The 15000-nt window shown below is 48.8% G+C and overlaps 1 protein-coding gene and 1 long non-coding RNA gene across 3 annotated transcripts in view; one reads left to right on the plus strand and one right to left on the minus strand.

The window, feature by feature from the left end:
* adam19a (ADAM metallopeptidase domain 19a) overlaps positions 1-3704 on the plus strand; it is a 160170-nt gene extending 156466 nt beyond the window's left edge. For both annotated transcript variants that reach the window (XM_035637076.2, XM_035637084.2), the window contains one exon: positions 2908-3704. In XM_035637076.2, the coding sequence (XP_035492969.2) occupies positions 2908-2959 (52 nt within the window). In that variant the 3' untranslated portion in view covers positions 2960-3704. The remainder of the gene's footprint in view (positions 1-2907) is intronic.
* The window catches only part of LOC118312498, a 28735-nt gene that overhangs the window by 13034 nt on the left and 701 nt on the right, over positions 1-15000 (minus strand). Inside the window, exon 2 of the long non-coding RNA XR_004794235.2 lies at positions 14683-14873. This is a non-coding gene — a long non-coding RNA (uncharacterized LOC118312498). The remainder of the gene's footprint in view (positions 1-14682; positions 14874-15000) is intronic.

Genomic DNA, 15000 nt, shown 5'->3' on the forward strand with positions numbered 1-15000 from the left:
ACCTTGTAGAACAAAAATCGGAACTTGTGCGTTAACATTTTCACTTAGTCATGCACATGTAACCTGAAAAAATGTGGGGCGATGTGGCGGGGCGAAATTCAGCACTTATTCACAAATATATTATATATTGCCAGAATATATTACTGGCAATTTCCACGTCACATCTCATATCTACTGCAGGGAATATAATCGTGAAAGTAAGCACTAATTCACAGCCACCAAAGAAAAGAAATGATTTAAGAAAAGGTAATGCTTGCCAGATCGCGTGGAGTTCGATTCGATCTCACCACAGCAGAAGTCTTAGATTTGAACCAGTAAGAGTAACCAGTTGAGTATGTCATTTCTCATGCTTATCTCTCTCCTCATACCCTGTTCTCTCTCCACTGTCAGCTACAAACACCTCAAAACAATCCTTTTTAAAAACGATGATCATCATTTTGTTTTGAGCATCACTTAAAATCTTTGTTTTCAGTCCAGACTCTACAGGTAGAAGTTCAGTCAGACAGCTCGCAAGGTATCTCTTCATCATGTTAGGTATATTTTGTGCACGGGTAATATTTGGTCTGCGGGACCCGTCGCTCAGCAAACTCCCGGGTTAGAGCAGCACAGATTGGCGAGTGATGACAATAACTTTCTCCATAGGTGAACTATGTTCAATGTTATTATCCTGCAGCAGAGCAGATGCTCTACCCAGCACCGCAGCAGGTACCACGCCACATGACTGCTGCTGGTGCAGGTTTTAAGTCTTTAATAAGGAATCTGCAGATTAATAAATAAATACGGTAATAAAAGCTGTTCACACCGTCACCACTGCTGCTACGGGAGCCTCGGTCGTCACATAGGTGTGAATTCATCAATTTTATCCTGCTTATCTAACATTAATATGATGAATTAATATCATTAGAAATTTGTTATATTCACCCGGCAAGTAGTGAAAAATGTGCCACAAATGGCCTGGGTTTCCATTACTCTTTAAATGTTAAGCTGGTGTGATCATCTCTCTCTCTCTCACACCCCCACATAACCCCCCCCCCCCCCCCCCCCCCCCCCCCCCCCCACACACACACACACACACACACACACACACACACACACACACACGCACACACACACACACACACGGTTGTTGCACTGCATTTCTATAGAAGTGAAAGCTGACTACATTGTGTCCTCCACCCACTCAAGGTCACTGCTACTATATGCACTGTACTGAACAACGTGCTCCACAGCTCCACACACTGTAGGTGTAAACCACAGTACAGCACTTTCTACTGGAAAAAATACTCTTGTTTGCTGCTACTCTGACTTTAAATTGACCTCATAGCGAATGTTACTTCGATACAATTTAAGACACATCAGTCCGGAGCCCCCCTGGTGACATGATATTAATGCCTGGCCACAAGTTAATAAGGCGTGGCCACGAGTTATTAATGCGTGGCCACGAGTTAGTAATGCGTGGGAAAGAGATAATTAAGTCGTGGCCACGCATTAAAATAACTCGTGGGAACGCGATTATTAATTTGTGGCCACACCGGCCGGTTAATTCGAGTTCCAGATGCGGCGGGAGGTTGTCTGTTTTGGAGTGATGCTCTTTATGAATTTTGTGAAGAATATAGGCAATTATACTTTTATATTCAAGAATATAAAGCACTTAAAACTATGGCTGCAGCTGTCTCCATGCAAACTATATCAAAAAGCTGTTTTCTGGTGATTTGAACACGCCAGAGGTTGTTGTATTAGTGGCGTCACTCCTGGTGTACGAAATTAATTCACATTTGTACATGTTTGCAAGCAGCTAAAGCCACAATGAACAGTCTCTCCACATGAGATGACTTACAATAATTATCACTTACCCACGAGTTATAAATGGGCGGCCACTAATTATCTTGTTCCCACGCATTAATAACTCGTGGCCACGCCTTAATATTTTTCCGACGTATGTCGCCACGGGGGCTCCGTACCTAGCAGTATTCAAAAAGCAGCTGTTGTTTATCTTTTTTTTTTTTTTCTCATCCTGACGTCCCAGCCCTGTTTGAGAGCCTTTTTATGACCCACCAATAAAATTACTGAGAAATACTGCCTCACAGTATGGCTACCTTTCCACTTCACGCCGCTTTCTGTTCAGATCAGGTATGAGCACATAAACTCTCCCAAGTTCACAAACCATGCAACGCAATGCCTCGGTTCTTCATCAGCAGTCAGTTTTCATTTCATCACACGCAGAGCTGGACTTTTTGTTCCATGCACTTTATCTGTAAATGTAAAAACTGTTGGGCCGGAACACCCGGGGGATTTCTGCTTCCTCTACTCCTGCGTGAATGTAGACGTCACGTCATCCGGTTATTTCACACAAAGGCGAGAGCAGAAGAGCAGATCGCACATGTCTGGTATTGGCATGTCTCAGGTGATCCGATCACAAGTGGACAAACTGAGGGTCCATTTGAGATCTGATCACATATTCAAATATAATCTAATTGAATATTAGGGAGGGGTGAACTGACGTACTGAGAGCTGATTGGCTCACCCCAGACACATGATAATGCCAGATGTGACCAGGCGGGCTCTTTGGTGCTCACTTACTCGTAGCTGGTACTTTTACTAAGTTGATAATACCTGTTCTTGTGATAATGGATGAATTTCATGCCAATGAATTCCTGCATGATTTTACTCAACCATTCAGGTTCACCCTGTCTGAGGGCACCACTTGCATCACATCCACATCCTTTCCATAAAAACTTTTAAGGGGAATAAGACATACCGAGCTCTGATGCATGCAGTACTTGTTAGCAGGGGACAATGATTGTTGACATTAAGAAAAGGTATGCAATATGTCCTCCAGAACAATATCAGAGAGTCAGTGTGCTGCTGTGTCAGTGTAACCTCAAGCTCGAATCTCTCCCCATCCAGACCGGTCCCAGGTGCCAAACCAAACACAGCCTCGCCTCCGGCACGAAAATGACCTTCTCCTCCCACCTCTGAGGAGGCAGCGGCTGACAGCCTATTTGCACTAAAAGAGACCGGCTGGAGAACCACAGAGCCGTCGCGCACACCAGAGGAGGACGAACAGGAACCTTCAAATGGAGACACGAGAGAACAAACAGGACTCGTACCAGTTTGGACTTCGAAATGTTGCCATAGCCCCCACCCAACCCCACAACCCCTTTCAGTTTTGACCCCGCAGCCTCTGCCCTCCCCCCAACGGAGGCCCTGCAGACTGAGTGTTATCGCTGGGGGGCAGTCACATTTGCCAAATCTTCATTTAGTTTTTTATGATTGCTTTTTTTAAACCTGTTAATGTGCATTAGAAAAAAAAACATGCATTTTGTAATGACTGCCCTTTTGTTTACAGTTTGTTTTATGATTTGTGTTATGTGCCAAAGAGGTCTCTTTGAACCTGGGGTGTGTCCCACACGCTTGATAATCTCCTTACATTTCGTTTACCGCAAGCCTGCTCTTCCACAACGGTAGGTTTTCTAATTTATTGTTATTGTATGAGGAATGTCTGAAATACAACCTGGAGATGCAGAGGCCTATCAGGAGGAAGGAGAGCCTATCACATTGCAGCTTCTTTTCAACACTGTTTACATGGTGGAGGACTCAATGGATGCTTGTGACCTGCAGGACACACCAGCTCATGTTGATTTGAATGTATTTTGCCGTGTTATGATTTTTAAATTGTTACATAAAACATTTTTACAAAAGGAGCAACAAGTTTATTTCGTTTTTAATTATTCCTCAAGCTTGAACAATTTTTAATGTGGATCTAATTATTTTAGGGCAGCTGGTGGTGTCATACTAGGTGTATATGAAGGTACTGCAAGTCAGACAATGTTGCCGCATATAACATTAAATCTGTCATGTCTTATATGTCAAAATAAAAATTGTCTGAGCAGTATAGTTGATCAGTTATGGCTATCAAATGTTAATATCAAATAATAACTTTAATATCAAAGTTACCTATGGGGCACCACCCTTTGAAGGAAGGGAAATGATAGTATATTGTTTTACTCTAAATGGGACAATAATTTACAAAATGAACACCATGCTGTATTGAAGACGACTTGACTGAACCATAAACTCCATAGGAAAATGTTGACTGACGTTATAAATCAAGTGAGAAGTAGAGTCACTTTCTCACGGGCTTCTATAGGAACAGACTTCTCTTTGCAACCAGTGGAGTCGCCCTCTGCTGGTCATTCCAGAGAATGCAGGCTTTAGACACTTCTCTACTGCCCGAAGGCTTCACATCTCACCTGCTCTTAACGGATTCTAGTCAGGGGGAAATGAGCGGCAGCTCTCTTCCCGCTGGACACTGATGGATTTGGAGAGTCCACGGTTCGAGTGCAATGCCACCAGACAGCCAGGAGGAATGGCCTCGTCGGGAGATGTATCGATGTAGACGTTTTCCCAGCCCTCTACCGGGGCGCACACACAACCCTGTGGGGAGGTCTCTGCAGCCCACGGCAGACGTGATCTACATGAAAAGAGTCTTTTCAGGACTAATGTCCATAAATCAATCGTCAGCTGGGGAGTCAGAACAAGTAACGTAAGGGGGTTTATAAAAGCAACATTCCGTCCGATCTGAAGGTCTCCCCTTTATCCAAGCCACCGCGGGACATGTTGCTACGGTAAGCCGAATAGTGCAAAGTAAGCCTTGAACATCCAGCACTACTGAGCCAACGTCTCAGGGTGCCTGTCACTCGGAGGGGAGTGATTCAGGGCCGCGCAGCTTCCACCAGTCACCAGTAATCTCTCGGCCACATGCAGACACAGGTCATGGGAGGCGTTTATGCAAACAACTGATTTGTCAACCCTTTAATAAGCTGACCGCTCCCTGGAAGTTTTACTATTGCAGCGTTGCATGTATTAAACATAATCATAACTGCCTCTGCCTTACCTTTGATCTCAATTGATGCTCTCCTCTGACACTTTGGCTGGCTGCGGCCAAGAGAGATGGAGAGGTTCGTCTTCTCACCCGAAGGCCGATGGCTGGATCCACGAAAGCCGACGTGTCCCTGGGCAAGATACTGAACCCTAAATTGCCCTTGTGCCATTTAGCGTTTTAGCTGTAATCCCCAAAACATCTATTCTGTTTCACAAAAAGTCTTGCTCTTGTTGTACTTGTGTTTTTTAAAACAAAATGTTGGGGAACGCAGTTATTCACGACGGCTCTCGTGCCTACTGCATCTTAAGAAGGCCCACCAACGCCTCTTTTTCCTGAGGACACTGAAGAGACACCACCTGTCTTCAGCTGTACTGACTAACTTCTACCGCTGTGTGATCGAGAGCATCCTGACCAGCTGTGTCACAGTCTGGTACGGAAACTGCTCTGTCGCAGACCGTAAGGCGATACAGCGGGTGGTAAAAACTGCCCAGCGCATCACAAGGTGTCCACTTCCCGCCATTGAGGACATCCAGAGGAAACGCTGTCTGCGTCGAGCCCGCAGCATCCTTAAAGACTCCTCCCACCCTGCCCACGAACTGTTTGTCCTCTTGCCCTCTGGTAGGCGCTACAGAAGCCTTCGGACCAGAACCAGCAGACTGAAGAACAGCTTTTTCCCCAGAGCTGTCTCTCTATTGAACTCTGCCCCCCGAACTCTGAACTCTGTCTCCCTTCCGAACTCTGCCCCCCGCTGACCCCCCTGCCCCTGCATATCTCCTCACACCCATCATCCCCCCACCACTCCTCCTGGTCACACACACACACATCTCTCATCCACCTGTATTATTGTCCACTGCAACTAAATCTGTATAGTATGTTCATATCACTTCAATAAGTTATCGACCTGTGCATTTTTCCATATTCTGTATATTATCTGTTACCTAGCATAGCATGTTCACTGCACCTTAATCTGTATATTATAATCTGTAGAATACACTTATACTTATATTTATAGTATTTATTTATATTTATAGCATCCCATTAATCCATCCATCCATATATACCCAATAATTCACATTTTTGTCTATCTGTAAATTCTGTAATTACTTTTGTACATAGCACAGACTCTTGCACTATCTGCTTATTGCACTTCTGGTGAGATGCCAAACCTCATTTTGTTACTCTATACTTGTATATGTGTAATGACAATAAAGTTGAATCTCATCTCTCATCTCAAATATGAGTATAGAGACAAAAGTGGGAAACATCGAGCCATTCTTTGTCTGAAGGTGACTAAATCTGACCATTCATCGCTCTGCTAACTCATTCAAATTATTATTTCCTCATGAATCCACACAAAAGCTGAGGAGTGAAAACAATAACTTGTCCTGCACTTAACCCATCGCAGAAGCAATCCCACAAATATTGCACAGTGGCTTTAAAGTATAACAACGCAATATCATGATCGTGAAGTCTCCAAAGTGGAAGTTTCTATCCTGTTCTCAAATGCGTTTGGCAAATGTGGTGAAAATATAACGCGACATTATTAAAAGGCATTCTGGATTTGATCAAATGTCAAATCTGAATGAAAAACTCTCATCACCTGTAAAAGATCACGTTCCACCGCACATTTCACAGAAACGTGGTCTGTAAATGTCAAGTATGAGCAGAGGGACTTCATGTCGTCTACAAAGTTAAGAAACAACAACTTTGTTGCTCCACTATCTGAGGGAAAACTGAGTGTGAGGTTTTTCCGTGACGGCACCATCGTCTCGTGAGGCGTTAACTGGGGTTAACGATGTAACGCCTCATCGACTCAGCTGACTAAGGACTTTCATATGGGCCAGAGATGGAAATGAGTTCAGTTACCAAACTCAGCAGCAGGAAGTCTTGTGAGCAAAGAAAGAAATGGCAGCGTCCAACGAGGTAACGCACCGTTGTTCTGATCCTGCTGCAGAGCCACAGATCAAACTAAAGAGCGACTGCTGCAGACACGTTCCCACCGACGAATGAGAGCCCTCGGAGCACACGCTCCTTACTGCCCGCTGCCTGCCTACAGGTGTTGTTTGTTTGAGGACATAGGTCACCGTACACAACAACTTAAAGGAAAAATAACCTGGTCGCGGTTGATATGGCGGCCGTGGCTCAGGGGAGGTAGAGGCGTTTCGTCCGCCACCCTCCGCTTCCGCCAGTCCGCGTGCCGTCGTGTCCTTGGGCAAGACACTTCAATGGAACTGGCCTCTGACGGCTCTTCCGACAGTGTATGAATGTGTATGAATGTGTATGAATGTGTATGATGTGACAGAAAAATGCGTGGTCAATATCCGCGCTGTATGAGTGTGTGTGAATGGGTGAATGTGACCTTCCTGTAAAGCTCTTTGAGTGGCCTGTATGACTAGAAAAGCGCTATATAAATACAGTCAATATACCGTATGTACTGGTGGTGAACGTACATTACAATGACTTGAGGTGAGGTTTTCACACATTACTTACACATTGCAGCTCACTGAGAGCTGCTCCGCTGCGCGCCCACCTACAACCTGCAGCCATGCGCTGATTGGACGGACCAGCCGTCAATCATGCTGCACCCATGTTGCAATGTTCATTGTGCGTGAAAGCCCTTAAATTGTAAGAATCTCTGCTTATTAAAATCTAAATCCCAGCCCAAGAGAGCAGCTGCCAGACGAAGTGTTTACAAACCTCAGAATCTTACAATTCTAAGAAAACCTCCGCACATCGTAGCAGCGGTCCAAAAAAAAAAAAATGAAATCCCCCATATCACTGTTCCCTTCCAAGCTCTTTTTTAAAGCTTTGAGTTTTTTTCTTCTGCGTGATGTGAGTGAAAGCCTGATTTGACTTGAGCGCGTCACTCCATGTGCAGTATGTCAGTGAGACCTGGCTCCGCGGCTTCCAGAGGGACACGACCTCGGCTCAAGGGAGAAGTGAATGTTTCACATGGAACAGCAGCAGCATACCCGCAGTCAGACGAAGACGCGAATCCTTTACTCTTTGTGACGGAGCATTATTCCTCCTGAGGTCACAGCAAAATTTTAAAAAAGCCACTGGAGCGATGCGTAGGCTTGTTGGGAGATGCTTGACGGAATGAGACAGATGGAAATCACAGCAGCTCTTCCACATACAATTATTTTAGCTAAACTACGGAGAATTGGACCTCTTCAGGAGCCATATGTACCGTATGAGCAAACTGTTCTCCATCATGGATGACGCGGACCACCCTCTCCGCCTCACGCCGGACAGACGGCGGACCACCCTCTCCGCCTCACGCCGGACAGACAGACAGCGGACCACCCTCTCCGCCTCACGACAGACAGACAGCGGACCACCCTCTCCGCCTCACACCCTCACACCGGACAGACAGCGGACCACCCTCTCCGCCTCATGACAGACAGACAGCGGACCACCCTCTCCGCCTCACACCAGACAGACAGCGGACCACCCTCTCCGCCTCACACCAGACAGACAGCGGACCACCCTCTCCGCCTCACACCCTCACACCGGACAGACAGCGGACCACCCTCTCCGCCTCATGACAGACAGACAGCGGACCACCCTCTCCGCCTCACGACAGACAGACAGCGGACCACCCTCTCCGCCTCACACCGGACAGACAGACAGCGGACCACCCTCTCAGCCTCACACCGGACAGACAGTGGACCACCCTCTCCGCCTCACACCAGACAGACAGCGGACCACCCTCTCCGCCTCACACCAGACAGACAGCAGGCCACCCTCTCCGCCTCACACCAGACAGACAGCAGGCCACCCTCTCCGCCTCATGACAGACAGACAGCGGACCACCCTCTCCGCCTCACGACAGACAGACAGCGGACCACCCTCTCCGCATCACGACAGACAGACAGCGGACCACCCTCTCCGCCTCACACCGGACAGACAGACAGCGGACCACCCTCTCCGCCTCACACCGGACAGACAGACAGCGGACCACCCTCTCCGCCTCACACCGGACAGACAGACAGACAGACAGCGGACCACCCTCTCCGCCTCACACCGGACAGACAGCGGACCACCCTCTCCGCCTCACGACAGACAGACAGCGGACCACCCTCTCCGCCTCACGACAGACAGACAGCGGACCACCCTCTCCGCATCACGACAGACAGACAGCGGACCACCCTCTCCGCCTCACACCGGACAGACAGACAGCGGACCACCCTCTCCGCCTCACACCGGACAGACAGACAGCGGACCACCCTCTCCGCCTCACACCGGACAGACAGACAGACAGACAGCGGACCACCCTCTCCGCCTCACACCGGACAGACAGCGGACCACCCTCTCCGCCTCACGACAGACAGACGGCGCACCACCCTCTCCGCCTCACACCGGACAGACAGCGGACCACCCTCTCCGCCTCACGACAGACAGACGGCGCACCACCCTCTCCGCCTCACACCGGACAGACAGCGGACCACCCTCTCCGCCTCACGCCGGACAGACAGACAGCGGACCACCCTCTCCGCCTCATGACAGACAGACAGCGGACCACCCTCTCCGCCTCACGACAGACAGACAGCGGACCACCCTCTCCGCCTCACGACAGACAGACAGCGGACCACCCTCTCCGCCTCACGCCGGACAGACAGACAGCGGACCACCCTCTCCGCCTCATGACAGACAGACAGGGGACCACCCTCTCCGCCTCACGACAGACAGACAGCGGACCACCCTCTCCGCCTCACACCAGACAGACAGCGGACCACCCTCTCCGCCTCATGACAGACAGACAGCGGACCACCCTCTCCGCCTCACGACAGACAGACAGCGGACCACCCTCTCCGCCTCATGACAGACAGACAGACAGCGGACCACCCTCTCCGCCTCACACCAGACAGACAGCGGACCACCCTCTCCGCCTCACACCGGACAGACAGACAGCGGACCACCCTCTCCGCCTCACACCGGACAGACAGCGGACCACCCTCTCCGCCTCACGACAGACAGACGGCGCACCACCCTCTCCGCCTCACACCGGACAGACAGCGGACCACCCTCTCCGCCTCACACCGGACAGACAGCGGACCACCCTCTCCGCCTCACGACAGACAGACGGCGCACCACCCTCTCCGCCTCACACCGGACAGACAGCGGACCACCCTCTCCGCTTCACGCCGGACAGACAGACAGCGGACCACCCTCTCCGCCTCACACCGGACAGACAGCGGACCACCCTCTCCGCCTCACACCGGACAGACAGCGGACCACCCTCTCCGCCTCACGACAGACAGACAGCGGACCACCCTCTCCGCCTCACGCCGGACAGACAGACAGCGGACCACCCTCTCCGCCTCACACCGGACAGACAGACAGCGGACCACCCTCTCCGCCTCACACCGGACAGACGGCGGACCACCCTCTCCGCCTCACACCGGACAGACGGCGGACCACCCTCTCCAATGGGCCGACTCAGCTTCGCTGTCACACACACCGCTACAGTAAATCTTTCCTGCCACAAGCCATAACACTCTATGACACTCTACAACACCTCACCTCTGGCTGACAGATGGGCCTCGTTCCACTGTCAGTACTTCATGTCAATTCTGTGAATTTATCGTTCTTCATTTCTATATGTTTTTTGGCAATTCGCATATATTTGTATGATTGTGTAACTGTTGTATATGTTTTTGAATGTGTGCTGTGTGAAACGTGCTGCTGCTGCTGCACCAGAATTTCCCGGCTTGGGATGAATAAAGTATTTATCCATCCATCCATCTATCTATTGCCGGAGTCGGCCTTGCATGCCAGTCACAAAGACGAACCATGATTCCCAGGTACGACATTTTTCATCGCCTCGTTTTTTCCCTTCCTCCCCTCAGCACCAACACTGTCGCCCCGGGAGGAGTTGTATCAAACGGAGGCTCAATCACAAATCACTCCACCAAGCTGCTCGGGAGAAAGGAACGCCTGCTGAGTTGTCAGATGACCGCTGGGGTGGGTCCCTTCGCGGGATCCGCTATTCCGATTCAGTCACACGTCACGTCTCTGTCCCAGTTGAAACACGCGTTGGGGCCGTCGGCGCTGCTTCCTCTGACGTCAGGTGTTGTTGCTTTCTCTCGTCTCCTGGCGCAAGGGAGGACTCTACCTTCGAAGAAACCATTAAGCGCTCCATTAGGCTGATGGACGCGCTGTTTTCCTTCAAACTCGAGAAAATCCAATTTACACTCACAGGCTCAGTTGAGAAATTTGATGTCAGATGGCAAACCCCTCATATCACATTTCAACACGCTGACAAGGCCCCTGTTCACCGGCCTTACGGGATTTTCTTTATCTATCTTTTAGTTTTTCCCTTTTCTTTTTTCATCTCCTAAAAAATCCAATCCAAAGTATTGTCATTCTTATTCTTGTTATCTTTTTTCCTTCTTCCACATTACATGACATTACATCCATGTAGCTGACGCCTCTGTGTCAGAGCCACTCACAGTACAATAAGCAACTTCAACCATCTGCGTGGATCCGCAGATAAGAAGAGCAGAAAGTCCTCAAATCCAGTTGTGGAGCACTTGAAGACTGTCTGCGTCACATTTCTGTTTCCCCAAACTAGTGCCTTTCTCCTTGTGTTACTTTCGGTGTTCATTTCAGCTCCCCGGTCATTTTTCGGGGAACCTGACTCGGCTTTGACTTCTGTACCCCGAATATGCAAAGCTGCAAAATGTTAAACGGCAAAATAATTGAACGAAGTTTGTGCCGCACAGTGCTGTAAAAAAGCCTTTTACTTGCAGACTCAAATGCATCCCCCGTCCCCTCATGGCTCCAGACAGGCTCTTAAAACAGCCGAGCACCGCGAGCTGTCACTCGGCTTCCACGCGAAAAACTGTTCTCTCTTCTGCTCGGCGGGGTCTCTCCCGAGGATGACAGTGATCTCCTGCGAGGCATGTTCCCCGCCACCGCACGTCCTGGCGCTGCAGTCGTTCGCTCGGCGTGAATTCCATCGAAGTCGAGCATTTGTTCGGGCCCCCCGAGATGAGCGCGGGATCAATTATGAGACGCAGACGGAACGGAGTCAGTCGGAGGAGAGTCAGCATTGTGCTCCAGTTGGTGCACACGTCTGCTCCGGAAGAGGAGGAGAGGGTTCAGGCCGCAGACGAGAGCGTCACAATGTGCACAGATGTGACCAGAGCTTCATGAGGAGTGAAAGCCCTTTTAATTAGTCGGCTGCTGTGATTTACGTCCACTTCCTGTACGGATGTAGTAGCAGTGACCTTGAGCGGGGGCGCCCAAAATGCATGGAAGGATTTTCACCACACTTGGGCGGGAACATATACAGTATATAGGAGCTGACCAGTCAGAGGTCAAGGTCAACAATAAGCCTTCCATTTGAAATCCAACCTGAACCATCGGATGAATGCAACAACACAAGGACGTCGAGATCTTAATACTGAAACAACCACACAGAAATATATTTTAAACATATATTTGACATACCTCAAGGAGGTATAGAGAGCTCTCTTCTTTCTGACCCCACAACTCCATTTCTTCTTTTACACTTCAAATCAATTGACACCACTTTCCTTAGATTAATAATCAATAAATGAACAGCTTCCCCTCTGGATACGTTGAAGGGAAGATAGAGGATATGTTTCCCTCCACAGTCATCTGAGTTGGCCGTCGTTATGCATGTTCACCTTATTAGTCCTATAAAGTCTAGCCAAAGCTAGACAAGGTCAGTCCTTCTCATTCAGAGACTTCCATCACGGATTTGTATTGCTTCCTAATGATTGGTCATTTTTCCAGTCCAACTTTAGTCGTGGAACGATTCTGGGACAGAGGCTGAAACCATGATGCACATGGGATGCTCCATTACTTCAGCCCTGACTGAGATATCCTAACAGGTAATTGCAGTATATAAATGCTAGATGCTGGAAAAGATATGTCGGAGGCAATTTATAAAGCTTGGTAACAACAACCAAATAACAAGAAAAAACATATGTTTGTGTTCATTTGAGGAAAAAAGTAATTTGATGGCCAACGATGTTTGTAGAAGATGCAGTTGTTAATAAACTTCTCATGTGTCTATTGAGCACTTTTTGTTCTTGGTTAATATTGAAGCATCACCATCAAAAGCACCGTTTGTGTTCCTCCAGAGTTCCATAACGGAGTTTCGCAGTGACAAGGATTGCATTGGGGAACTGGTCCTCCCCAAACAAAGAAAAAAATGAATGAATAGATGATGATGTCACACCACATAGGCATTGTACACACTTTGGGGTTGTCTGAGTATCTTGTACGGCATATGCACAGCTATAAGAGTAGTACAGAGACAATATCCACACATTCCCTGGCCAGTTCAACCATTGGTTGCTGGGACTCATCTCATCCTGAGGCCGTGCCGTTGGCAACAAAGATCAAGGGGTGGATTTTGGATGGGGGGGCCTGAAGTGAATATCTGTCAGCCATAATCCTGCAGGTTTCCCTTCCAGTCGAGCACCAGAGAGAATCTAATGAGATTACACTCATTAGGAGACCTTTCCGAGTTGTGGGATTAGAGGAGCTGCACACATGAAATGTGTGGAGAAATTGGCTTCTCAAAAGTTTCCCGACTTTCACATTCTGACATGAACCTTTTTGATCTTTTTCCCATTAGGTTACGTTTGTGAACAACGTTCTCACAGAAATGTTTGTTTGGTTGAAATGGGTTTGTTTTTTTTAGGGTTTGACAGGTGACGACCTTTTCTTAAAATGCCCACAATGCTATGGTTGGGTCAACTGCACACATAGAAAATGCAAATGAACCACAATCTATGAAGTGCTTCTCGGCAAACCAAAGAAATACTTTGTGATATTCATTGTCACTAAGTGTCGCACCCGCAGCAGCACCTCAGACCAGCGCAAAGGCGCGGTCAGAGGTGCTGCAAACTGTTCAACTTGATTTGTTGCGTCTCGTCCGCGGGCTGGTGCTCCTGTCGGCGCCCGAGCTTCCGTGGGAGACGCTTCAGTCGGTCAATGTGTGTTTGCATGGCCGGCCGACACATAGATAGACTGTATGGAATGAAGGCGTAGCTGTAGGGTTTTTGGGGGGATTAACCAGCGGGTGACTAGTGTGTTTTCACAGGTATATACCCGTTACTCCTGCAGTCATTTGACTCCGGGTTGAGGCCATTGTACCCTTTCACACTGGTCACAAAATGTTAGTGGATGGTCGTGTTATGGACATGGACGCAGCCACCGGAGCCAGACAATGAAGCCAATGCGGAGGTGCCTGTATTCTCAGGAATCGCCAGCAGAGGGCGACTCAATGGCTGCAAAAAGAAGACGGTTTCCATAGAAGTCTATGAGAAGATGACTCTACTTCTCACTTGATTTATGACGTCAGTAAGCGTTTTCCTGAGGAGTTATTGGTCCCGATCACTAGTTTCAGGTCTCCTTCAATACACAATGATGTTCGTCGTGTCAACTGTGGTCCCATTAAGAGTGAAACAGACCAGGCCTATGGTAGCATGCAGGACTGAATATCCTGCGCTGTCAGAGGGTACAACGCCCAGACAGCAAAGACTTTTGGAGAAGCCCCGGTTCAACTGACTGTGCCCTCTGTAAACGTGCAGTTTGATACAGCCTTTTCATTAGACGTGAATCCACTCCATCGCTGCACAGTGACCAGTCCTGCTGCTCCCCAGGCCTTGTTGCATGTACAGTATATTGACAAAACTAGCAGGCGCACAAAGTGGAGCAGTCACCAGCTAAAGAGTCCCGTGCGTTGCTCAGGAGCTGATGGAGGAACAAAACACGGCTCGAGTTTAGGAGAAGACATTTCAGACTGAACTTACTTGCGCTCCTACGCTGCCCGTGTGCACGGCGGCCACCTCCCCGACCGGCCGTGGCTTGACCTCCCCCGGTGTGTGTGCCGCGCCGCGGCCCCCGCCAGCTCCAGTCTGTGTTCATTGCACGTGGCCGTTAAGAACAAAAGGGCTGTTCATCATGGCAGCCGAAATGAAACGCACGACGCTCTGCACGCCTGCTGCAATGTAAACAGTGAAAGAAATAATAGCGTTAAAAGATAGAGTAAAAGACACATTGGCTTGTGTGTGAGACTGGAGTTGCATTCATCAGCTAGACACGATAATGACAAATTGACGCCCGTGTTC

The sequence above is a fragment of the Scophthalmus maximus genome, chromosome 1 (assembly GCF_022379125.1).
Source record: "Scophthalmus maximus strain ysfricsl-2021 chromosome 1, ASM2237912v1, whole genome shotgun sequence".
Taxonomy (NCBI): domain Eukaryota; kingdom Metazoa; phylum Chordata; class Actinopteri; order Pleuronectiformes; family Scophthalmidae; genus Scophthalmus; species Scophthalmus maximus.